The sequence below is a fragment of the Magnusiomyces paraingens genome (assembly GCF_902498895.1).
Source record: "Magnusiomyces paraingens strain CBS 517.90 genome assembly, contig: contig2, whole genome shotgun sequence".
NCBI lineage: Eukaryota > Fungi > Ascomycota > Dipodascomycetes > Dipodascales > Dipodascaceae > Magnusiomyces > Magnusiomyces paraingens.
Genome location: NW_022474068.1, coordinates 369,260 through 392,620, shown reverse-complemented (window position 1 = coordinate 392,620; position 23,361 = coordinate 369,260). Strand labels below are relative to the sequence as shown.

The following is a 23,361-nucleotide window of genomic DNA, read 5'->3' as shown; positions in this document are numbered from 1 at the left end:
GGGACGAATATCCAAATTTACTTTATTTTGGTGTTTCTTAGTCGAGAATCACTTTTATTTTTGACTTTTCCGAGTAAAGTTGACTTAATAGGAAGTTGAAAGAGGAGTTGAAATGATTATTAATGTCCACATGAATAAAGTTTTTGTGAATTTAAAGTCATATTAACAGATGACTGTTACTTAAAATTTCGTGAGTCTCTCAAAAAAATAAAGTTTCTTATTGGCCTTTGGGTACTGAAACAATCACAATCACGACTTCATTTTTTTGGAGCGTAGGTAAAGTGACGATGTCGGTAAAATCTTAAAGGATTTTTCAGAAAACTTAAGAAAAATAATTTCGAACTATTTCTTTGATGAATAATGAAATAGTTTTCATGTAATGAACAACACCAGTTCAATTGATGACGGTAAACTCTCTTTTAAAAAACAAAAAAAGAGGGGGGAGCCAATAGAACGAATTCGACAAGATTTTGTATTTAAGCTTTTTTTAAAAGTGCTACTAAAATAAAAGGGGATTCAAATTATGGACCGATTAAAGAAGCGGGTATTAATTCAAAAGGCTCACGGTCATCAAGTGTTCAACGGGTGTAAATGTTTTTATTTTTTTAATCATTTAAAAAGTCCTTAAGATAAAGTATTAACTTTATGAAACATCTTTTTAATAAATAGAATATTAATTCGTTTGATTCATTCAGTAAAAGGCATCGGTCCAAAAAAAGCATGCCTCCAGACTTGGATATGTGATATTGCGGTATGCTAAGAATTAGTTTTGCCACCGAATTTAAAAAGAAAAAACACCTGCAAAATTAAAGAAACAAAACATAAAATGAAATTATTGAAAATAAAAGTAACCTGCAATGTTTTCTTATTATTTTCAATTATAATTGTTAGATATTAAACATTAAATATATTGATGACATTTCTGTGTTTCGGGTGCACGTATAGGAGGGAATGGGGAAATGGGCGAAACATTGAGTGGCTAGAAATTTAATAGGTTAAAATCATACACGCACACTTAACTTGTCATAAAGCCCCCACTAAATTTAAATTCATATAAAATGAACATCATCTCCCCCTATTATTATTTTTTTTCTCATTGGGTTTGGTTTTCATACTGAAAAAATCGTGATTTATCCGACTGGTGTTTGAACGCTGGATTTATTCCAATTTCGAAACAACCAGACTTACGCACGTCATCTACCTGCATACAAGTATCTCATTTTTTTCTTTAAATATTATTAACGGCACAACTCAGTCATAATGTCGGCATTCTCTGACAGTTCCTTCACAGCCGATGACTACCATCGGTCTCGACCTCAATATCCATTGTCCTTGTTTGAATATATTTACCGCTATCATCAAAGCCAGCAACAAATTAAGGCTTCTCAGCAGACTCAGCAACAACAGCAACAGACTCTTGGTGTGGCGACAGACACTGGATACTCCTCCAGTGCTTTTGGTGGCCCCGCAGAAATTTTCAGTAGTATCCGACAAACTACTCGCGCTTTAGATATTGCATGTGGCCCTGGTGAAGCAACAGTGCCAATGTCTCGGTATTTTGATGAAGTTGTTGGTCTTGATCCCAGTGAAGTCATGATTCAAGCAGCTAAGCGTGCATATACAGTCGAGTATCCCAAAGTGACATTTGTCACGGGCAGCGCTGAAGAGTTTGTGAATGATAACACTGATAGTTCTGACATATCTCTTGAATTTAATTTGCCTGATACACAAAGACATCGTGCAGAGTTTAAAGTTGTACCTAACTCTGTGGATTTGATTTCAGCTGCAGAGGGTGCACATTGGTTCGATCTTAATCAGTTTTATCACAATGCATCGCTGGCTTTGAAGCCTGGAGGAACACTTGCTATTTGGGGTTATGGAAATCACATCTATACTGAACCCGGAAATCCATACCAGCTTGAAAAAGCTGCTGAAATTCAAAATTATTATCTTTACGACAATGACCAACTTGGTCCCTACTGGCAACAACCAGGAAGAGAAATTTTGCTTGATCGAATGGTTGGATATGAACCCCAATCACTTTTGCAAAACCCAGACAACTTACTAACTCGGTTTTCGCATGTTGAGCGTCACGACAACGTTGTAACAGCACGATATGCCAAAACGAGAAGACCAAAAAGCATGATTTCTGTTCCAAGTGATGCATTTATTATGCGACGAGTACTACATTTGTTGGACATTATGTATTATTTAAAAACATCTAGTGCATATCATAAGTGGAAAGTTGCCAATCCTAATGCACCTTATGACGTTATTGATAAAATGATGACAGAAGTGAAAGAGGTCACTGGATGGAATAACTCAACAGTTGTAACTATTGAGTACGATACCTTTCTAATTTTGGCAACAAAGGAATTTTGACGAATTTAATAAGTACACAAATTATAATTTTCTCCAAAATATTTTAAACTGTCTATATCATTCGTTTTCTTTGAAAAATCAGTTTGATTTGTCTTAGGTTTTATGTAAATACCTTTTAACATCGCTTGTAGTTGTTAGTATTTAAAAAAATGCGAATAAGCATAATCAATAAACTAAGTTTTTTACGGTTTATTTTGCATTCTTTAAATGTTTTCACATTCCTGCTGCTATTATTTTCTTATCTATTAGAGATGTGTACCCCTGTGAATTTTATTTTGTGATCAAGCTTTTTTTCTCATTTATTTTTTTCCTCTTTTCATCAACACGTAAGACAAGTTTATTTTACTCATCAAAATGAGCTAAATTTTGCTTTTGTTTCTAATACTATAGATTCTCGATTTTCTTTGTGAGACTCTCAATTTCCGACTTGTCCTCTTCCTCTGGTCGTTCTTTTTCAAACTCCTTTTCTTCTGGCGCCAAGATGCTTTCAACTTTTTCGCTAATTTCCTTGGACAATGCCTCAGCAGTTTCTTCATTCTTTTCGGGTTCAGCATTATCTTCGCTCGTTTCTGAATATTTTGAGTCAAGTTCCTTATGAATAGAATTTATTAGATCCTCAAGCTCAGTTTCCCAACCACACATGGAGCAAAAATCATCAACCTTTTCATCACAACTTCCAAGAGAAAGAACATCATTGTCTCTAGAACCAAGAGATCCTACTTCTTCCATGTTAAAAAGTAGCCGGGGTATTTTATGTTTCACCATATCAGGTAATGAAGAAAAGGGAGAAACAGCCAAAGATGTTCCTGCAACAATTACCAGGTCAGCTTTGGGAAGATCATTTTCCCATGCCTCAAAAAACTCTTCGGGAAGACCTTCACCAAAAAATACAATGTCCGGCTTAACTAAACCTCCTCCAGAAACTTTGCATTTGGGATTTTGACATTTAGGGATACCAACAGTCTCACCTTCTTGGATTTTTGGTGGAGAAGTCAAAACGATATCTTTATCAAGCTTGTACATTTGCCGTTTAAGTTCATCAGTTGACATTTCATGGCCACAATCAATACAATGGTTCTTGGCAAAAGATCCATGAGCTTCTATAACCTTGTCCCCACTTACGCCTGCTAGCCGTTCAAGGGTATCAATGTTTTGAGTAAATACTTTGCCCAAATATCCTTTGTCTTCTAGAAGTTTTATAAAAGCATGAAAGCGGGTGGGCTTAAACTTTGTAGGGTAGAGTTCATCAGCAAGCGTATAAAAGGCTTCTGGTCGGCGTTTAAAGTAAGAAATGTCAAAAACCGCTTCTGGGTAAGGTAGTTTAAGACGAGCTAAGTTTGAGTACAAGCCGGTTCCGGGAGTTCTAAAGTCGGGAATTCCTGCACTGGTTGAAATACCAGCTCCCACCTAGCAATAAGTAGCAATATGATTAGATCAAAGAATGAACAAATTAATTATACCGCTACACTTCGGAGGATTGCGATAAAGAGAAAACTTTGTTCAAGCTTACCATAAAGACAACATTGGAGAACTTTCCATTCTTAAGCTTGGTGGCCAAGTCTTGAAGATCGGTTGACATGGTTAATTTATTGAATGATTGAATAACAAATTAGTTTGGGATATGAGATTTATTTACAATTAAAGATTACACAGTGTTTTAATAGTTCCTAAGCGACTAGTGATCAAAAAGTATTTGATGGGGAAATGATTTTAAATAACAAGATAGCCGTAAAAAGAAAGAAAAAAAAGGTAAACGCGGGGGCGGTAAGCAGATTTTTGGTTTGCTTAATCTTTGTTACAATGAGTGGTAGTTGTAACAACTATGTTGGAAATACCCGAGGACTTTGGTTGAAAAAAGCCCTCAATTCAGAATTTCAGCGACATTTTGAATAGTATATGCCTGAAAAAATTTAATGTTTATTGCTTATCATTAGGATTATTCTGAGTTTGTTTTCCTTGAAGTTCCTGGTGTTTCAAGCGGCGCTCTGCTTCATCTTCAACAAGCCTGTTTTCATACATGCGATCCACGAGTTCTCCGCCAAAGTAGGCCACAAGCAAGGTGGAAACGCCAATCCAAAGACGGCCTGTACGAGGAATACTATTGTATTTCTGCCAAAAAGACATGATTGAAGATTCTGGTTTAAAATACAGTTAGACCAGTTCTTAGAAATTCATTTCGGGCTAAATACTAATGCCTGCTGATACTTACGGGTGTCTATGGTGATGTTTATAGAGATTGCCCTCAAGCAGTATCAATTTCGTTGGACAACGGTAGTTTGTAAAAGTGTGAGAGACCTATGACTGGCATTTATTATTTTAAGTTAATGATTTGTTACATTACATCTTGTAACATAAATATATATATGACAAACATTCCTGTAACAACAAAATGAGCCAGTATGACACAGCCGTTTGACGCCATCACTGACACTTTTTTCTATTCTTTGGCAACTCAGTCTTCAGTAAAAAAAAAGTTTCCACTGTTCACAACTCTTTTAGGGGGACGTTTAATAGACATTTTTCATCAATCAAATTAAAGGAATGAAGGTAATTTTGTTTGATTATTTGATAATATGTAAAAGGTTGATTCTAATTGGGTATCTAGCAACGTTTAAGTCATTTTGATTTACAAATCATTACCAATGAGCTCCAGTCTCAAATCCTAGATTTTCGCCTGCAGAAAATTTACGACATAACTGCAAATAGCCATACTTTTTTGTTTCGTTTTCAAAAGCCAGGGATCCCTGCTCGTATACTGCTGATCAATCCAGGATTCCAGATTCACTTGACAGATTTCACATGGCCTACACCGGACTCCCCATCAGGTTTTGTTGCGAAACTTCGTAAGCATCTTTTGAACCGCCGCCTGCTCAAGATTTCGCTTGCAAGAAACGACCGTATTTTGGTTTTCACTTTCCCAGAGTACTATGTTGTTTTTGAATTTTTTTCCGGTGGTAACTTGTTGCTTTTGGACGAGAACTTTAAGATAATTGCTCTTCAAAAACGACTAAATATTTCAGCACAAGGTAGTAGCAGTAATGCCTCGAAAAAAGATGAACCGCAATTCCCGACCTCTAGTTATGCGGTTGGAAATACATACAATGTTGAAGAAATTATTAGCCAGGAGCCTGCTTCCACTGATGATAAACCAGATGTTATTTCTAAAGAAGAAATAATTAAATGGATAGAAGAAAAAAAGAACGATGCCATCCAGCCACCACAGGGGCTTCCTTCTCAAGAAAGCGGCAAGAAGAAGAAAAACAAATCAGTTCCACTTAAGTCAGCTCTTTATGTTAAGTTCCCTCAGTTGTCGTCTAGCTTGTTTGAGAATATCCTTTTAAATATGGATATCGATCCAAACATAACCGTTGAAAAAATAGACATGGAAGACAACGAGTTTATTGGAAAGCTGACTGAAGCAGTAAACGCAGCATTTGAAGAGGCTCACCGTATTATTCATTCAGATAAGGTTGCTGGTTTTATTATTGCTAAGAAAAACCCAGATTTTGTGGGTGAATCTACATTACCTACAGATCTCATTGTTAATCCTACACCTCTTACTTCTGAAGGCGGTCTTGTTGACCCCCACAAAATTGAGTTGCTGTACAATGATTTTCAACCGTTTCAACCTTCTATTAACAATAAAGGAAATTTATCCGATATTAAGCTAATAAAGCTCGATAATTACAACAGTACGGTCGATATTTTTTACTCTACTCTTGAGGCTTCCAAAATTTCTCTCAAAGTTCTACAACAAGAAAAGGTTGCTGAAAAAAGACTGGCACATGCTCGGGAAGAAAAAGAAAAGCGCCTTAGAGGGCTTACTGAAATTCAGGATAAAAACAACTTGATGGGTCGTGCTATTGAATCTCATGTGGATCTTGTGGACCGGGCGGTTGAGGTTATCAAGGGTTTTTTGGAAAAGAAAATGGACTGGCAAGATATGGAGCAGCTGATTAAAGTGGAGAAATCAAGAAATGATCCTATTGCAAAAGTCATTGGACTTCCACTTAAGCTTAAGGAAAATAAGATCACGTTGATTCTACCTCATCCAGATGAGGCCAGAGATGAGGATGAAAGCAGTAGCAGCAGTTCTGACAGTGACAGCAGTGACTCTGACAGTGACTCTGACAGTGACTCTGAGTCAGATGGTGAGGGACGAAGCACTAAGCGTCAAAAGCCGAAAAAGCCGGTACACCGCCCAGTTAAAGCTGATATTGACTTGTCACTTACTGCCTGGGCAAATGCACGCTCTTACTATGACATTAAGCGGGATGCTGCAGCCAAAGGTGAGCGCACTCTGATGCATGCCGACAAGGCTTACAAGAGTGCTGAAAAGAAGATTTTACGTGACTTGCAACAAAACCGGGCAAAGGATCTCAATACGCAGCAAGGAGGCGGTCTGCGTAGCATTCGTCAAGCATTTTGGTTTGAAAAATTTTTTTGGTTTGTGAGCTCAGATGGGTATCTTGTTCTTGGAGGGCGTGATGATGCTCAAAACAATCTTTTGTTTCGTCGATACTTTAAAAAGGACGATATTTTTGTACACTGCGATCAGCCTGGTGCAAGTATTTTGATCATTAAAAACCATTACGGAGCATCTGATATTCCTCCTGCAACTTTGAGTCAATCAGGCGCATTTTCAGTCGCATCATCTACCAAAGCGTGGGAAAGTAAGATTATGAATGCGCCTGCATGGTGGGCTCGATTCGAGCAAATTGATAAGATTTCAGCCCAAGGTGAGCCGATTGATGTGGGTTCTATCACAGTTAAAGGCGAAAAGAATGTGATTCGGACCTCTTCTATGGATATGGGTCTTGGGTTCATGTGGGTTTTGGATGAAGAAAGTGTCAAAAATCGTCAATCTGAGTCGCAAAATGACAGAAATGGGGCTGTACAAATACCAGTCACTGCAGATGATATTGTTTCTAAAAATAGCAGCATAACCGGCATCGCATCTGATGTATTGAAAGAAACTTCTGATAATGCAGATATTAAGGGTTCCGATGAAAGTGATTCCGACAGTGATTCCGACAGTGATTCCGATGATGATCTGTTTGCTAACGTTAAGGTAAATGAGGCTGTACTTAGGGGCAAAGTTAAGCTTGCAACTGAAAAAGATAAAAATATTAATACCCAGTTGGAAATCAGCTCAGCTTCTAAAATTAGCAAAAATAAAGATAATTCTGATTTAGATGATGATGGCTATGGTGAAGAAAAAGATTACGATGATAATGGAAGTGAAAATAACGATGATACCAAGAAGGGTAGTAATGGTGGTCGGCTTTCAGCTAAAGAACGCCGAGATTTGAAAAAGCTTAAACTTGAAAAAGTTTCTGGAAATCAAGATATGTCGCTAAAGGCCGAGAATGACGACGAAACTACAGACGCTGGCTTGTTACGTGATTTACAGGGATTAGGACTTGGATCAAACAAAAACACAAGTAAGAAAATCTCTAGTGCTTTGTCATCGGTTTCAACGTCAGGTGTTTCAACACCTCGCAGTGGGGAGCTTGCATCTTTGCAGAGACCTGTGTTGACACGTGGTAAAAAGAATAAACTGAAGAAGGCAGCCAGTAAGTATGGTGATCAAGACGAGGAGGACCGGGAACGGATGATGGCGAAACTTGGAACCCTGCGCGGTTTGGAAAAAACTCGTGAAGCTGAACAAGAAGCACTTGCGAAGCAGAAGCAACAGGAGCAGCTGAAACGGGAGAGAGCACGACGACAAAAGGAAGCTGAGCTGCGTAAGATTTTATCCCAAGACGAAAGTGAAGTTGGTGGTGAAACTTCAGGAGTTACTGGTGAGCCTCAGGTATTTCCATTTACACAGATTGTTCCAGCACTAAAACGCGGGGAAACACCAATTGCTGCAGTGGCGGTATTTGGGCCATGGCAAGCGATGCAGAAAATCAAGTTCAAGGTTAAGATTCAGCAGGGAAGCATCAAAAAGGGGAAAGCAGTCAAAGACATTTTGCATCATATTGCAGGTATCACACGGATGGATCCAACGAGTCAAGATGTTGATTTGCCATGGCCACTTGAAATTAATCTCATTAAGGGTATTAAGGAGACAGAAGTTGTGTTGCCGATTGCGGTGTCAAAAGTTAAATTCACATTGCCACGAGATGGGTCGTCGTCTTCATCTGGATCTGGAGGATCTAAGGGCGGGTCTAAGAACGGGGCTAAAGGTGGGGCTAAAAAGAATGGCTCTGGAGGGAAGAAGAAGCATTAAGATTGGTTAGGTATTGGCTACATTACATGCCATTACACATTTTTAGGGTAGGAAGAAATAAAATCGATTTTATATCTTAGATCTTAGAAAAAAACTTTTTTTTCTGGTGATAAAAAGAAGCAATGCATTCAACAGACAAGTAACAGAGAAAGCACTGCACGGTCCCAAAAGGCGAAAACAAAAATTCTTACAAAAATTCTAAATATTATGATTTTCTGATAGTTTGAATGATTTCAAAAAAAATTTTACTAATAAACTATATCACGGTAAACCCAATTTTGCGATTTTCGTGTTGTTTTGTTGATGTTATGTTGTCCATCAGAGAGATGAGAGCCGAAAGTACGTGTTGTTGACGTTAACAAAACAAATTTGGGCGCCACCTCTTCTTTACGTAAAGATGTAGTCGAAATCTCCTAAGAGATTTATTAAAGCTTTAATCTTATTGTTGAGATTAAAGAGAAAACTTGGGAAAAAATTTAAAGTCACAAAACGTCGAAATCTCTTTCTTAACATTTTTCATAACAACAACAAATTTCCGTTATGTTAAAAATTTAGGAAAAACAACAACAACAACAACAACAACTTCACCGCCCTTTTCTGAGTGATGTCAAGGTTATCAGTGATGCCACACAAATATATGGTTTCTCAACTTAAAAAATCTACTTCCATTTTAAGCTTTGCCAGTGTTTAGAAAAACCATTTACAACTCCAAATGAATTTCCCATGTATCTAAAAGGACTTTTATTATCTGATAAAAATTATTATTAAATTAAAAAAATTTTTTCATTACATTTTTGGTTGTGACGCCGATACTGCCAGAAGATCCACCAGATATTAATTTAAAGCTCTTCTTTTCAATGATAAGCTTTAAGATTTTTTTTTTTTTTGCTGACTTTAGTACGCCTGCTTTTCGAAAAATATTCTCATAAATAATAATATATTATTATTCATTATTTTTATTATTTTCAATTGAAATTATCATATATGTATATATTATACAGAAAAAAAAAAGTCGGGAGGAATTATAGTGATGGGTATTTTTTCCTAACAAAATTATTATGTAGCTACTTCAATGGTGTAGTTGTTTTTAAAAACATTGTAAGGTATAATAATTAATTATTATATCGATTTATAAATCGATAATCACACTTGAAAATAAATGGGTGGGAAAATGGTAATTTTTTATGATCGAATTAGGACGAGGAGGAGATAAAAATCAAAATTTCTTGCAGATTTATAAGAAATCGACCATTTTGTTAGGGGCATTTCCCATTTCCCTCCCACGTATTTTCAACAGTGTTAACTTAATACACTGATAAAAATAAAAATAAAAAAATTAACGATATTTTAAAATGTATATTTAATAAATTATAATTATAAATATAAATATTGTCAACTTTATAAAACAGATTGTTTTCCCACATTTAAAACCCAGTTTTTTTGCTATGCAACTGCACTTGCTTGTTCAACCTTCTAACTGTCACTATATCAGATCATTATCGTTCAATTTATAAATGTTTTGTATTAGAATTCGTTTACATTAACATATCAAATAATTTTTTTTTTTTTTTTTTTTTTAATATCTACAAAGAAATTTACAAAAATAAAATGGTTAAACACTCGTTATCTTTCAACCACACAATGTCTTTAGAATCACTTCCAGTAGAAATTCAATTTTGTCTTTCTTCTTACCTTTCAGTCAAAGATAGGATCTCATTGAGTCAGGTTTCTACTGAACTTCGAATAATTCACAAAGAATCTACGTTCCAGAAATGTATTATTATTCCTGGTATCAGTCCCTACGATTCATTTTTCAACTCTATTTATTTGGCCACCGACCCAAGATGCCGTATCATTAATTTTTCTATGATCCAGAACCCGGAAAAATACTCAACTTGGTTTTCTCCTGCTAGTGTAAAGAACCTGCTAATGCCTATTGAGCTCAGGGGGGATGCCGCTCAAAAGGCTACTAATAGTCTTTTTTCCAACTTTCCAGGAGTTCACCAAGTTCTTTACTACCCTTCCAAAAAACCAGATAATAGTGTTACATTGATAAACAACGCATCTATACATTATAATAATAACGATTTTGACGATTCTTTGTTTTACGGGTTTGGTGTTGTTGATAAAGAAGGGAATATGGTATTTTGCGACGACTCGCTTGGTGTTACCAGCGGCACCGATACCCGCTCCATATTTCTTGATAATGTACCCGAATCACTAAATCTGAATCTCATGATTGACAACACTTTGGAACTTTTCGCTTTCTCCAGTTTAACTTTTGTCTCCTCCCTTAACATTCATCTCCGTAAACCTTCAACTTCTAGAAACAATAGAAGCTCAGAAATCAGCTCCGAAATAGAATTACTCAGTTCTTGCAACTTTTCCCATTGTGTTAATCTTCGCAAGTTTGCTCTCAACGGACTTACGGAGGATCCAGGATATCAATTTTATGAAAATCTTTACAGCCAGCTTAGCACTCTTTCAAAGCTTGAGCACATTGCAATCACTCATTTTATGTCACGTACTGGAACTTTTGTTTTAACAGAAAAACTTGGTCACGGAACTCAGACCATTAAAACCTCTTCTATTATACTTCAACCGCCAGCAAATACAAGAATCCTTTTAGAAAAAATGACACAGACCCCTGATTTTTCAAATCATGCTAAACCACTCCACAACATTACACACATGGCTATCAAAGTTCCTTCTCAATATGGGGTGCTAGGCGTCCGCTGGATTTTTGATACTTATACTTTTCCTCGATTAAGTAGCATGGAAATTAATGTCTCTCAGTCTCAACAAATTGTTCAGTACCTTGAAGAAACAGAAGCCTTGGTCAACAGATATTACCATACTTGTCCCTCCAGTTCAGATTTTACATTACTCGATGATAATTTTAATAATTCCATGTCTTCACAACACTCGAAATCAAATTATTTTTACAATGATACAAAATATCTTTCTTTTATTTATGAGAGCTCACATAATTTTTCTTTAAACTCTAATCATATACCCTCTTCTCCTACATCTACACTTGTGAAATCTTTTGTTTCTTTTGGAAATAATCTTTCTAAAATTCAAGAAGATAATTTTTCCCTACCGTCCACAGTGGCCTTGGGATCATTTTCACAAGATTGCAACCATATACCTAAATTGAATATCAGAGAGCGCTGTTTTAAAACATTGGAACAGTTTGGTGTTCAGCCTTCTTTTTCTAATGTTATCGCTGCTTCTGGAAAGATTTTGCAGGATATCAGGAATATAGAGAGTCTTTCTTGTTTACCTTCCTTCTTTTCCTCAGCCTATAGTTTTGGGGCTCAACCTATGTTCACAAACATTAAAACCCTTGGTCTTGATTCTTTTGAGTTGTTGGTTACAGAAAATAAACCAGCTTTTGCTCTTCCATATTTTTCTGAAAGCAAGGTTTATGATAGCACTATTGCTCGTTTTTTTAAGTCTATTTTTGAAGTTGAATCGTTGTTGGATATTGTATATGGTTTTATTTGTGCAGCTACCAGCACGTATGATTTGAGTGAGATTATGCTTAGTTCAATGTTGAATAATATTAAAGTTAAATTGGTGTCTCTATTTCCTGATGCTGAGAATTGGAATATTCCATTGGATCGCTTGATAGGTCTTTTAGTTCCTTCTTGTTTCTCAGCTCCATCTGATCACGACTTATTGAAAAATTGGGACTTTTCAAAAAAAGTTCAAAATTACAATGATTCAGGGAATGGTTACTTTGCTTACTACGCTCCATACTCTCCAAAGAAATCTCAGCCACCTTACACTGGTATTCTTTACGCTTACAAATACATGGCTAACGCTTATGAGGCTATTATTCGCCTTCTTCCAAATCTAGAGCACCTGGAAGTTCGGAACGCTTACAATGCTACACCATTGCCTCAGTTGGGTTACTTGGTCCATACACATTCCAAACTTAAAAGCATTCTTGTCACTCAATATACAAAATGCTTTTTATCTGAATGGATGACACCATTTCAGTCATATATGTATCCAGTAATTTTGCCAGGAAGTCCCAGAACAAGTGTGTTTATTGATGTTGAGGGCTCAAGAAATAAGTATTCAGTTAAGCTTGTGAATGATGAAAAACTCCGCTATGATGGACTTAAGAAGCATGATAAAGCTGTTGAAAACGAAATTATGGAACGCAGAACTCATGGTGATTTTTGGCATAAACCAAAGCAAGAAATTTTCTATGCTGAAAAATTTTCTTATGGTGTAAGTAGTTGCTAGTTTTTTAATCAATTTAATTTGTAAAACATGAATAATTAATTGCTTTATTGTGATCACAAATTTTAAGTACTTAAAACACTAGTGTTTTTTATAGTAATTGGCCTAGTATTCCCGTTTAAGAATAATTTAATATCTGTAAATTTATCGATAAATCTAAAATTATTCTAAGTTACAAAAGTTAAAAAAAAAAAATAAATTAAAAAAAAAAGACCAGAATTGATTACAAATTTGAAATTCTTATGATTTTTTAATTTTTTTTTTTTTTTTTTTTTTTTTCAAATATTTATTAATAAATAATTATTTGTTAAAGTTTATAAATTTTAACGATAAAGATAACGATGGTTGAAATTTTTTAGCAGCAAAGTTTAGTGCACGGCCTTATCCCTTTGTTTATACAAAAAAAAAAAAAAAAACGCTTAATATGCTAATTAGCATATTATTATATTAAATAATAGAGTGTTTGAAAATAATTTTAATTAATAGGGCGGGTAGTTCTAACCATCATCATCAATTGCCCTTTCAATATATATATATATATCCACCACTCAAATGTCTTCAACATCCATTAATTAATGGATAAACACCTTATATAAGGTGTTTAATTTGGTACAGCACACTGGTACCCCTTAACCCGACAACCCTTTTTGTCATACACCGATGGGATTTGGGTAATCGTTCCCAAAAAGAAACTTCCTCATGACATATCGTTGTCAACGCCAGTAGCTGGATTCTCAAGACATTAAAGCTTCGTGAAAAAAAAACTACACTACTTAAAGCTGATCTGATCTTTGAATTTGTTGCTCTAAATTCCGAACTAAATAACAGAGCCTTCAATTGGATAGAGTGTAAAAAGCAATGCGGATACATAACACAAAGCCTTTCTAACTGTGTCATATTCCCAACAAGAGAAAAAATTGCCTCAATTGAACAAACATTCAAAAGAAATTGCCCAAGAATACTTCCCGGTGAAAAAACCTCCGATATCGCTTCAAAACTTTCTTTCGGAGCTTCCGAAATCAAATCCAACATGTGCATCACCTCTTCACCAATAAGTTTGGACCCGAAAATTTGAGCAGCAGCACAAGTCAGGTGCTCCGTAGCGCTAGAACCCTTTTCAAAATAATGGCTAACAAACATACGCTCTTGCCAAAGCGGGTCTCGGGCTGCTGCTTCATTCAAGGCAACCGCAGGGTCTTTTAAATTCCGTAAATGGAATTCCTCCGCTCCGGGATGCTTTTTAAAAAGCTGCAATCGCTTTAAACTCGTCATGGAAACTAGGCCTTGTACCATCAATGTGCTGCAAATCATTTCCAGTGCAACATCCAGCTCTACTAGATTAGGAGCCATTTGTCCCCAACCTAACCTTACGTTATTTTGAGCTAATCCCTCAACGTTTTTAACTGAGAAAACATTTGGAAACTCAAGTATCTGGTCCAACGGTATTATTGATATGCAGTCCTGGTGTAATTCCAGGTGGGTCACCAATCCAACTTTTATCGTTCCTTCAATGGCACTTATCGTAGACTTATTTTGACTCAGAGAATTCCACTCCATCAATTTTATAGTTAGTTTGCACTGCTTCATTGTGGGCTGATAACTCTTTCCACCCCTAAAAATTTGGTATGAATCATTCCATCTAAAATTACTTTTACACTGTTGAGTAGTATTAGTAGTAGTAATATTGCAGCTGCCTTGAGCCTTGGCTAAAAGCTTTAAAGCACTGTCTACCATAATGTTTTCAGAAGGAGCACTGTCGTAACCAACATCTTTCCACAATTGAAAATAAACACATAATGTGCCAAAATCCAAACTCTCAAGGCAAGGCCACTGTAAAACTTGTGTAAAAAGGTACTCAATCCAACTGAATGGAACTATATTCAATAAATTTGATTCAATCTTAACATTCCGAAGCTTGTCTAGTACTATTTTCACGTTTCGGAAATCGTTCAAGATTGCTGACGACACTCCATGAGACACATCTTTAATAGATTTATTGCCATCTATTTCGGTATGATTGCTAATGCTGCTATACAGTGTCGAAATACTATTGTTTTTACTATGATTGCCTTTTGTAAACTTGTTAGGTCTTCCTGCGTCTTTGTGATTTTCTTTTTCCAAAACTCTTGCCATCACCTTATACGTAACTCTGATATTATTTCTCTTATTTTCAATTCTTTTCAAAAGACCTTCCTGTTTGTACTTGAACTGCTGCGCCACCTTTTGAATTAAATGTCCATTTAATGTAAATTTCGTAATCTTGATATCTCCGCTCTTTGGCCCCAACCATTCATCTGATCCTCCATTCTTAATATATATTCCTTTAAGTGCACTATACTTACCTACACAAAACCGTAACCCCCCACTCTTTTCATCCACAATACAATCTATAAACCCCTCAAGGTATAGATGTTCAACACTATGACATGCAAACCAGCTGTAACGTTCTGGGTACTTCACTGCTTCAACAGGAATCATGCGCTGGGTGCAAAAAGCAACCCAAGACGCATTCAACTCTGATTCTGATAAACCCCTTTTGCCAATCTCAGGCGCCTTTTTGGTTACAACGATACACTTAGCAAATGATAAGTCGTGATACGCATGATGTAAGTAAACACACGTCTGACTGAGACATTGGAGGTCGTGAGGACCCAGAAACAAAGCAACATGGGCATGGATTTCTCGCGGAAGCGCAGAAAAGTGTGGTGAGATTGTCAGCAAGCCTTTTTGTGGAATCACAGGGGCCGGTAACATGCAATTAACGTGGTAAGTTGACAAGTTTTGAGAACAAGAGAATGTGACAGGCACATTCGTATCTTTGTGCAAGTATTTCCAAATAATTTTTATAAGTCAAAAAAAAGGAAAATGAATTTAAAAATAAAAAATAAAAAAAAAGAAATAGAAGTAAATGTAAATGTAAATGTAAATGTAAAAAAAATTTTTGATTGCGTTAAAAATGAAGAGAGAAATGCCTGAATCAGATTTGGTTACAAGCAAATGGAATTTATGATCAAATATTTGGTAACGGAATGCGTTATCAATATACTTTCAAGTTGTTTTTTTTTTTTTTAAAAAAAAAAGGGTAACTTCAAGACCGAGTTGTTTTATATATAATCCTTCAAAAAGTCTTTTTACATGAATTCCAAGATTAAGTATTTAATAAAGATCGTGATGAATGATTTGGATAAGGGGTTCTGATCTCTGTTTTTATTTTTATTTTTGAAAGATAACTATAGTTCATCTTTCAAATCGATTGCTTTTTTTAAAAAACACAAGACCCTTAAATCTCAACTCTTTACTTTTACTCAAACGTGTATTAATTCTCAAGAGCTATATATCACATCCTTTTGCATGAAATTTTCAAAAAAAAAAAAAAAAAATTTCAATAATTTGCGTTACCCGTTTTGTGGGGTCATGATCCTGCATATATCAAAATCGAGAAAAAGATGTCATTCAATTTGAGGACACTAAAAGTTCAAATACATTTATGCAAGTCAACCAACCATCTTTCTTTTTTTTTTTTTTTTTTTGAAAAATCATTTTTATTAGTCCATTAAATTTACATAGGTTTATTAGCTTGTTCCAAATATCCCCCGTTCTCCTAATTTTACTGGTGTTGCGGTTGTTGCGGTTGTAGTGGAAGCATTGATGAAGACCCAGCATAAGGGTATCCATTTGACTGTCCACCCAACAACGAAGTCGAGGCCATAGCGTTGGGCTGCATGTGACCATACTGTGGCATACCTCCAGGAGAGATCGCAGCAGACGAAAGACCGTGCTGCTGGGTAAAGTATCCACTCTCGTTGTTTTGCATGTAGTGCACATTACCTGCACCGGGTGACACCACGGTCGAGTCAATCAGACTGCCCGTGTAGTCTTGCTGAAACATAGGCATAATTGCCGCATTCCCCATTGGAACTGGAGCGTGTTCTGAAGTCGGTGTGTCAATCAACAGAGACCCCAAATGTTCGCTGTTGTTATGCAAGTCGGTGTAGGATTGCTGTTGATGCTGTTGCTGGTATAGAATACCCGAAGGAAGAGAAGGTTGTGGTGGAATACTTCCCAGTGGGGCCTGTTGAGGGACTGACGGCAGCCCAGGAACAAACCTTGTGGATCCAGTCGCATTCTTGAGCGAAGTGCCTGCAAAGGTGTTGGATCGACCAAGAGACATGTTTTGCATGCCTTGCGAAAGAGACTGAGACCGTGACAGGGTAGAGTTGGATTGGGTGCGCATGGGCGATCCCGAAGATGAAGATGACGACGGTAACGATGGTCTGGTTTTTAAATTAGGCGTTGACTGACGGGTCTTGAGTGCAGGACGCTGGACACGTGGAGCCAAGGCCGGGCTTTCAGGAAGTTGTCTAACTTTTGCGAGACGGAAAACTTGTTTAATAGGCTTGAGATAAATGGTGGCAAGAGTGCCAATGGCCAGTTCTAATTCTTCCAAACGCTCGTTACTCATGCGATCAGAGTCGCTGTTGATAATGGGCATGTCTTCGCCAGCAACGATGGACTTGGCGGCTTTAGGATCAGCAGAAAGCAACCGCCAGTACATGTAACCGCGATCACGAACATCTGGATTGTCAGATTCTTCAGTGGCCCAGCCAAGAACCCTAGGTACCAGGTGTTGAGCTTTGGAAGGTCTGTAGATGAAAAACTTGACAATAGCCGTGAGGAGGGTAAGCTGTACCTCGACTGTGTCTTCCTTGAAGGTAGACAAGAAGCTTTCGAGGAGTTCGTCAGCATTCTCGATACGAGAAGAGTAGTTTCCAATTATCCAAATCATGGCAGCCTTTGCCTCTGGCTCATCAAGTGATTCAAGGTTGTCACAGAGAATTGGAATAACTCGTTCATAACGGTTGGGGTATCTTCTAAAAATATTTTTGAGAACGACAGTTGCCTCTTGAATAATGTAAGAAATTTTTGTAGAAACCAAATCCATGAGCTCATCAACACACGCATCTGCAGCAGATTCGATCTTGATGGCAAGTTTGCCAATAGCGCGAACTGACTTGTGAGCTATTTGGACGTCGATTTCTGTGGCACATTCGCGGAGCTCGCGAAGGACAACCTTGATGTTTTTTTCATTTGCCAGTAAAAAAATAATTTCGAGCTTTGTGGCCTTGACGTATATTTGGTCATTGTAGTTTGTGAGGAAGTCCTTAACGTCGAGCTTGAGCAAGTCTGGCCGACTTTGAAGAAGAATGATGCAGTTTCGGAGTGCCAGGTATTGAATCTCTGGGGGTTTTGCTAGTAAAATAACAAAAGCCGGGGTAATGCGTTTCTCAAGATTGGGGAGCGACCGGTCAAGATCAGAGACATAATTAATGAGATAAACAATAAGTCTGACGGTACCCAAAACAACTGAAGAATTTGCATGCTGCAAGCGGGGCAAAACGCGTTCAATGACAAAAACGGCATCATTTTGAGTCTGTGGGACAAAGTTCATGAGAGCGGAAAGGATATAATTTTGGGACCACTCGTCGCAGTCGGAAAGCATGTTTGCGAGATTGAATGCATGTGTGCGATCGATAGCCAGCTCAAGGTCTGCAGTTTTTTCTGTAATGTCGGAAAGTGCTGCAAGAGAGGCTGCCACTACAATGGGGTTTTTATGGGACAAGAGTTGGTTAAGCTCATCAATGAGCCCACGATCTTCTACAGCTTTGTGATCATGGTTCCAAAGTTTAGCGACGCCGTAAGCCGCAGTTTTGCAAACATAAGGGTCCTTGTCGTGCAAAAGATCGGATATCCGGATGAGAATAGCGTCAAAAAATTCGCGGACCGGAATGGCAGACATAGTACGCAATGAAAGCGCACGGATCAAAGGAGAAGGATCGGAAAGGTCCTTGACAAGGATGGGTATGGCCCGAATGGCAAGATCAGGCTTGGCTTTGGAGTATGTCAGGAGAAATAGAAAGCATCTGTGGTCTTCATGTTAGTATGAGACATTTAGGTGAAATTTAGTAGCCAAAAAAAAACATAAAAAAAAAAAAAGAAAACAAAGAAAGTGAAAAAAAAATAATTAAGTGATGAAACAGGTAGAGAAGTAAAAAAAGATTTATACTAACAATTTCTTAATGTCAATGTCATTAATGCTCATGATACTAACAACATCGGGAAGAAGTGTGATCATTTCATTGTTGCTCATGGTCATATTGGCCACAATCTTCTTCAAGGCGGCTTTTTTGTTTTTGTAATTTTTGTCCTTCTTTTCAGACAGGAGCTCCTGCCGAAGATCGGCAGCTTTACTCTAAAAAAGAATGTCAGTGAATGCTGGGAAGAAAAAATTCGTATTGGACGCGTCGTTGTAAAGTTTGAGGTTTTTATAACTGGTTGTGCTGGGACCTACCCTTGTGAATAGCTTTGAATCACTCATGATTTGTATAGGATGTTATAAAGGTCTATACTATTTATTCCATGGACAATTCTTAAAAAAAGTTTTCCTAGTTTATTGGAATATAAGCAAACACGATTGGAGAGTTATCGTGTTGATAAAAGATTTAAAAGAACAGTGGTAGTTTTGGTTTTAGTTTTAATTTTTTTGTCAAAGACGACTGAGTTTTTTTTTTTTTTTTGGTTGTAAAGAAGCCAACAACACGATTTCTAAATAGCGGCATTTCCACAATACATGCCCCCTCTATTTACCCGTTACAAGATTGCGTGACAAAAAAAAATGGGTGATTGTAATGTCATAGAAATCTCAAAATCCCAACATGACGATTTCTTCTTTCCATTTTCAAAGACCTTAATTCCTTCTAAATTAAATCATGAATATATTGAACCCTAAAAAATACATAAGCATATAACAAATAAAAAAAAAAACCCCATATCTAAATGACAGCATATCCGCTGGTATAACTAACGCTGTAGTCCTTGAGACTGTGTACCTTTCCGCTTTGTGCGTACCCAATCCATTGTAACTTGCCCCAGGTATCGCGCTCATGTTCAGATGCAAACCCATTCATGGGTAACCTTTTCTTTGAAGCCGAGTTGAGGCAATGGAGGAGCGAGGAGAACGGCCGGCGCCCACAAATTGTGTTTTCGGTAAGATCCATATACTCGTTCCACTGGTCAATAGATCCTGTCGATAAAACTTCCATGGCTTTACGGTCGAGGTATTCAATGGACTTATAAATGGGTGTTTTATCAGAAACTTCGCCATGGGGAAGGTCGGGGTGGCTGGAGCGGGATCGCGAGCGGGTTTTGCCTAGTGCCACCACCTCTTCAACATCTGGAGAAGGTGTGTATGCCGTGTATCCGTAGTTGAGGCCCCAGTGGCAAAAGTCGGAGGAAATAACAAAGGCATTTTCTTCGTTGCTAACATATTTAGAAAGGAACTTCCCCAGTTCTTCTTCATAAGAGGGAGTAGTGCTGGAAATAACAATGGGGACTATAGATGGAACACCGTTTGGAGATTTTTCAGAGGCTTTGAACAAAAAAGGCAAGTGGAGCTCTATACTGTGCTCACGCTCATCATCTTCTTCATCAAATATTGTAAAAAGACGGCTTTTGAGAAGCTCGTTGACGCCTAAATAAAGGCGTGGTTAGTATTAAAAATCCTGGGGTAATAAAAAAAATGGAGGTAGAGAACGACATACATTCAGTATCAACGGGCACCTTCCCGAGAGGAGTATCAAAAGCAGCAAATTCTGTAAGTCCTGCGCCTCTAAAAAGGACGTGGTGCGAAGGACCTAAAATAAAGACTCGTTTACTTTTGATGTTGTTAGTAATAGCTTCAGTTAAACTTTACAATTTCATTGACTTACACTTTGGAGGTGTCCCAAGCACTATAAGTTTCGGCAAGCGTTTTACCAGAGTAAGTATATCCAGCATGGGGCCCAACAAGAACTCGAGCTCCAGGGATCGGGAACTCGGGATGCTTATCTTTAACTGCGGCAACCAGTTGGTCTATTTGTTTGCTTAAGGTGGTCTTGTTTCCAGAGAACCAAGACCCAGCATGTGTGGCTGCTCTAACAGACATATTTTGTGAATCTAAGAATGTGTATGTGATTTTGGTTTTGATGAAAATATGAAAATCTTTTTAAAGAAAAAAGAGAGAAATAATCAGGGACGAAGGATGGTTTAAATAGTTTTAAAAAAAAAAAAGTTAATAAGGAAAATTGGCTTGGTGTGAGCTCAGAACATATGCATGTGGATAAAGAAATAAATAGGTCTTGCCAAAGTTACTAAGTAAATCCACCCTGGGATATCCGAGAACCGACTAGCAATTTTATACCAAACCTACTAGTACATCTACAAATTCAAAAGTAACGAGACTTTTATAATCATTGCCTTTAGTGGAAATATTTTGGGAATTTTTTTTAAAAAAAAATGAAGTTTTTTTTTTAAAAAAAAAAAAAAAAAGAAAATTAAACAAAAATCATTTTTCTTTCTCTTTTTTTTTTTTGTTTTACACTTAATCCTCCTCTTCATCAGAATCCTCATCATCGTCACCAGCAACTTGTCGGGTTTCAGCCTCAGACTTCTCCATAAGCTTGGCAAGTTCAGCATCATCAGTCTCAGAAACTGTCTTGGGAGCCATCTTGACGTTAAGGTTACCACCAGCAGCCTCAATCTTGGTCTTGATTACTTCAATAGCCTCAGTAAGTCTATCAATAGCTTTTTGCTTATCCAAAGAAACCGAGGTGAGGACAAAGAGGGGGGCGGCGACAAGCTTGACTTTGACAGGGATATCTTCGGTATTAAGCGCTTCACCGGCGGAAAGAGCAGCCTTGACGGCATCGACACCTTCGTAGCTGAAGCAGGTGACCTCAATGTCAGCACGAACCTTTACTGGGTTGGGAGTGAGCTTTCTGGAGATTTGAAGCAGGAGGTCGTCCATGATTTCTTTTGATGGAGCTTCGATGCCCTCAAAAACTTGCTCAGGGTTGGTGATGGCAATCTTGAAAGCCTCGTAAGCATGGCCGTATTTTCTGCTCAATGGCCAGCCAATCTTTTCGTAGAGCTTTTCTAAGGGGTACTTGTGCTTCTCAGCAACATGGCGAAGAATTGAGTGAACTGCTTTGGATTTGTTGTACTTTTCTTCGGCCTTTGCGGCGTCTTCAGGAGAGACTCTTCGTTTCGACAGATCAATGTAACCTAAGAAGATAAGAAGAGGTTAATATATAAAGATCTAGATCAAATGTAAATAAATATAGTTTACTTACCCTTATCCGTATCGACTCTGAGAACAACGACGACCTCATTGCGGCCAACCTTGACGTGTTTTTGGATACTTCTAATTCTTCTTCTAGAAAGTTCAGAAAGCAAGATCATGCCTTCGATGTTGTCATATTCTAGCAGTTTGACTGTATTTTTAAAAAAAAAGTTAGAAAACAAGTACGTGAAATCGTGTCATTAAAAGAGTAAATCATACCATAAGCGCCCATATCAGCAATCTAAAAATAAATAAATAAAAAATAAAAACATTGATAATAAGTGGTTAGCAATGATGACTCTAAAAGAATAGATGGTAAAAAAAACATCATGGATTCATGGATCAAGGGTATATAAATCTTCGTCATAAGGAGGATTTATTTTTTTATTTATAACTGGGCCTAAGATGGGAAAAATAAGGCAACCCAAAGTGACATACCTCTCTAACATTGACGACGACGAAGTCATCAACTTCGGGGTATTTGTTCTCGTAGAATCTGCACGAGGTGGTGTTCACTTCTTCAGCCATGGTTGTGGATGTGGTGGTAGTGTCTTGAAATTTTGGAATTTTCCTTTAGGCAGGAGAAAAAAAAAGAAGGGAAAAAAAAAAAAAAAAAAAAAAAAAAAAAAAAAAAAAAGGCGGCAGTGAGTGAAGAAGAATTTTGCCTATTTTTCACCAACTATGCGTACAGATTTGTGTGTAATAGTTTTGCCCACATAGGGAGGAACGATTTAGTGTATGTGTGTGTGTTACTCATTGCGTTAGGCACTGTAGGAGCAGATTCTAAGTGAAAAATTTTTTCCCATTCCCTCTAACAGTAGTTGGTTAAAGTGTAACAAACTGTGTAACAGAGATAAATTGTATACAGAAACAACTTAGCACACATAAGAATAATAAATATTTCATGACTAATGATGACTAATTAATTTTAAAATTTTAATATATTTACAGTGTAAATAAAAAATTTTTTTTTTTTTTTTTGCTTATCAATATATACTTTACTATAAGTAACATATATATATATAATTTTAAGTTACCAAGGAGTTTCAAACTAAGTTTATTTGTTTTATGCTTATGGCTTTGTTCTGTCATCTCAACCCAAAAATAGGACAATACTCAAACTGTTAACAATGTTAAAAGAATCATCAGACAGACAAATAAATGGTTTACAAAGTAGCACCCATTATTCACTTTCAACATATTTGCTGTGACTTTTCTATTCTTAAACCTGAGTATTCCTTTTTTATTAACAAAATTATAATCATTAAGAAAAAAAAAAAAATAATGCTTTTTTTCAAAAAAGGGAAATTAAAATATCAATATCCATAGT

General features: G+C 37.0%; 9 protein-coding genes across 9 annotated transcripts; 3 read left to right on the top strand and 6 right to left on the bottom strand.

Annotated features, from left to right (window-relative positions):
* Positions 1-1,260: 1,260 nt before the first annotated feature.
* On the top strand, positions 1,261-2,382 carry SAPINGB_P001868 (uncharacterized protein; the record flags this gene model as incomplete). Its single annotated transcript, XM_031996588.1, has 1 exon — positions 1,261-2,382. One exon carries the CDS (start codon positions 1,261-1,263, stop codon positions 2,380-2,382), a length of 1,122 nt encoding a protein of 373 aa, XP_031852479.1.
* A 384-nt stretch (positions 2,383-2,766) lies between these two features.
* SAPINGB_P001867 (uncharacterized protein) lies at positions 2,767-3,961 on the bottom strand (the record flags this gene model as incomplete). The annotated part of the gene is made up of 2 exons (XM_031996587.1): positions 2,767-3,789; positions 3,893-3,961. 2 exons carry the CDS (start codon positions 3,959-3,961, stop codon positions 2,767-2,769), a joined length of 1,092 nt encoding a protein of 363 aa, XP_031852478.1.
* A 338-nt stretch (positions 3,962-4,299) lies between these two features.
* SAPINGB_P001866 (uncharacterized protein) lies at positions 4,300-4,506 on the bottom strand (the record flags this gene model as incomplete). The annotated part of the gene is made up of 1 exon (XM_031996586.1): positions 4,300-4,506. The coding sequence occupies one exon, from the start codon at positions 4,504-4,506 to the stop codon at positions 4,300-4,302; it is 207 nt and encodes a 68-aa protein (XP_031852477.1).
* A 417-nt stretch (positions 4,507-4,923) lies between these two features.
* On the top strand, positions 4,924-8,617 carry SAPINGB_P001865 (uncharacterized protein; the record flags this gene model as incomplete). Its single annotated transcript, XM_031996585.1, has 2 exons — positions 4,924-4,929; positions 4,988-8,617. 2 exons carry the CDS (start codon positions 4,924-4,926, stop codon positions 8,615-8,617), a joined length of 3,636 nt encoding a protein of 1,211 aa, XP_031852476.1.
* Positions 8,618-10,258: 1,641 nt separating this feature from the next.
* On the top strand, positions 10,259-12,877 carry SAPINGB_P001864 (uncharacterized protein; the record flags this gene model as incomplete). Its single annotated transcript, XM_031996584.1, has 1 exon — positions 10,259-12,877. One exon carries the CDS (start codon positions 10,259-10,261, stop codon positions 12,875-12,877), a length of 2,619 nt encoding a protein of 872 aa, XP_031852475.1.
* Positions 12,878-13,571: 694 nt separating this feature from the next.
* Positions 13,572-15,628, bottom strand: SAPINGB_P001863 (uncharacterized protein; the record flags this gene model as incomplete). The annotated part of the gene is made up of 2 exons (XM_031996583.1): positions 13,572-13,600; positions 13,837-15,628. 2 exons carry the CDS (start codon positions 15,626-15,628, stop codon positions 13,572-13,574), a joined length of 1,821 nt encoding a protein of 606 aa, XP_031852474.1.
* An 853-nt stretch (positions 15,629-16,481) lies between these two features.
* Positions 16,482-19,250, bottom strand: SAPINGB_P001862 (uncharacterized protein; the record flags this gene model as incomplete). The annotated part of the gene is made up of 3 exons (XM_031996582.1): positions 16,482-18,795; positions 18,943-19,124; positions 19,224-19,250. 3 exons carry the CDS (start codon positions 19,248-19,250, stop codon positions 16,482-16,484), a joined length of 2,523 nt encoding a protein of 840 aa, XP_031852473.1.
* Positions 19,251-19,704: 454 nt separating this feature from the next.
* SAPINGB_P001861 (uncharacterized protein) lies at positions 19,705-20,855 on the bottom strand (the record flags this gene model as incomplete). Its single annotated transcript, XM_031996581.1, has 3 exons — positions 19,705-20,402; positions 20,473-20,585; positions 20,641-20,855. The coding sequence occupies 3 exons, from the start codon at positions 20,853-20,855 to the stop codon at positions 19,705-19,707; spliced, it is 1,026 nt and encodes a 341-aa protein (XP_031852472.1).
* Positions 20,856-21,290: 435 nt separating this feature from the next.
* On the bottom strand, positions 21,291-22,559 carry SAPINGB_P001860 (uncharacterized protein; the record flags this gene model as incomplete). The annotated part of the gene is made up of 4 exons (XM_031996580.1): positions 21,291-21,973; positions 22,042-22,182; positions 22,251-22,272; positions 22,470-22,559. 4 exons carry the CDS (start codon positions 22,557-22,559, stop codon positions 21,291-21,293), a joined length of 936 nt encoding a protein of 311 aa, XP_031852471.1.
* Between the last annotated feature and the right edge of the window lie 802 nt (positions 22,560-23,361).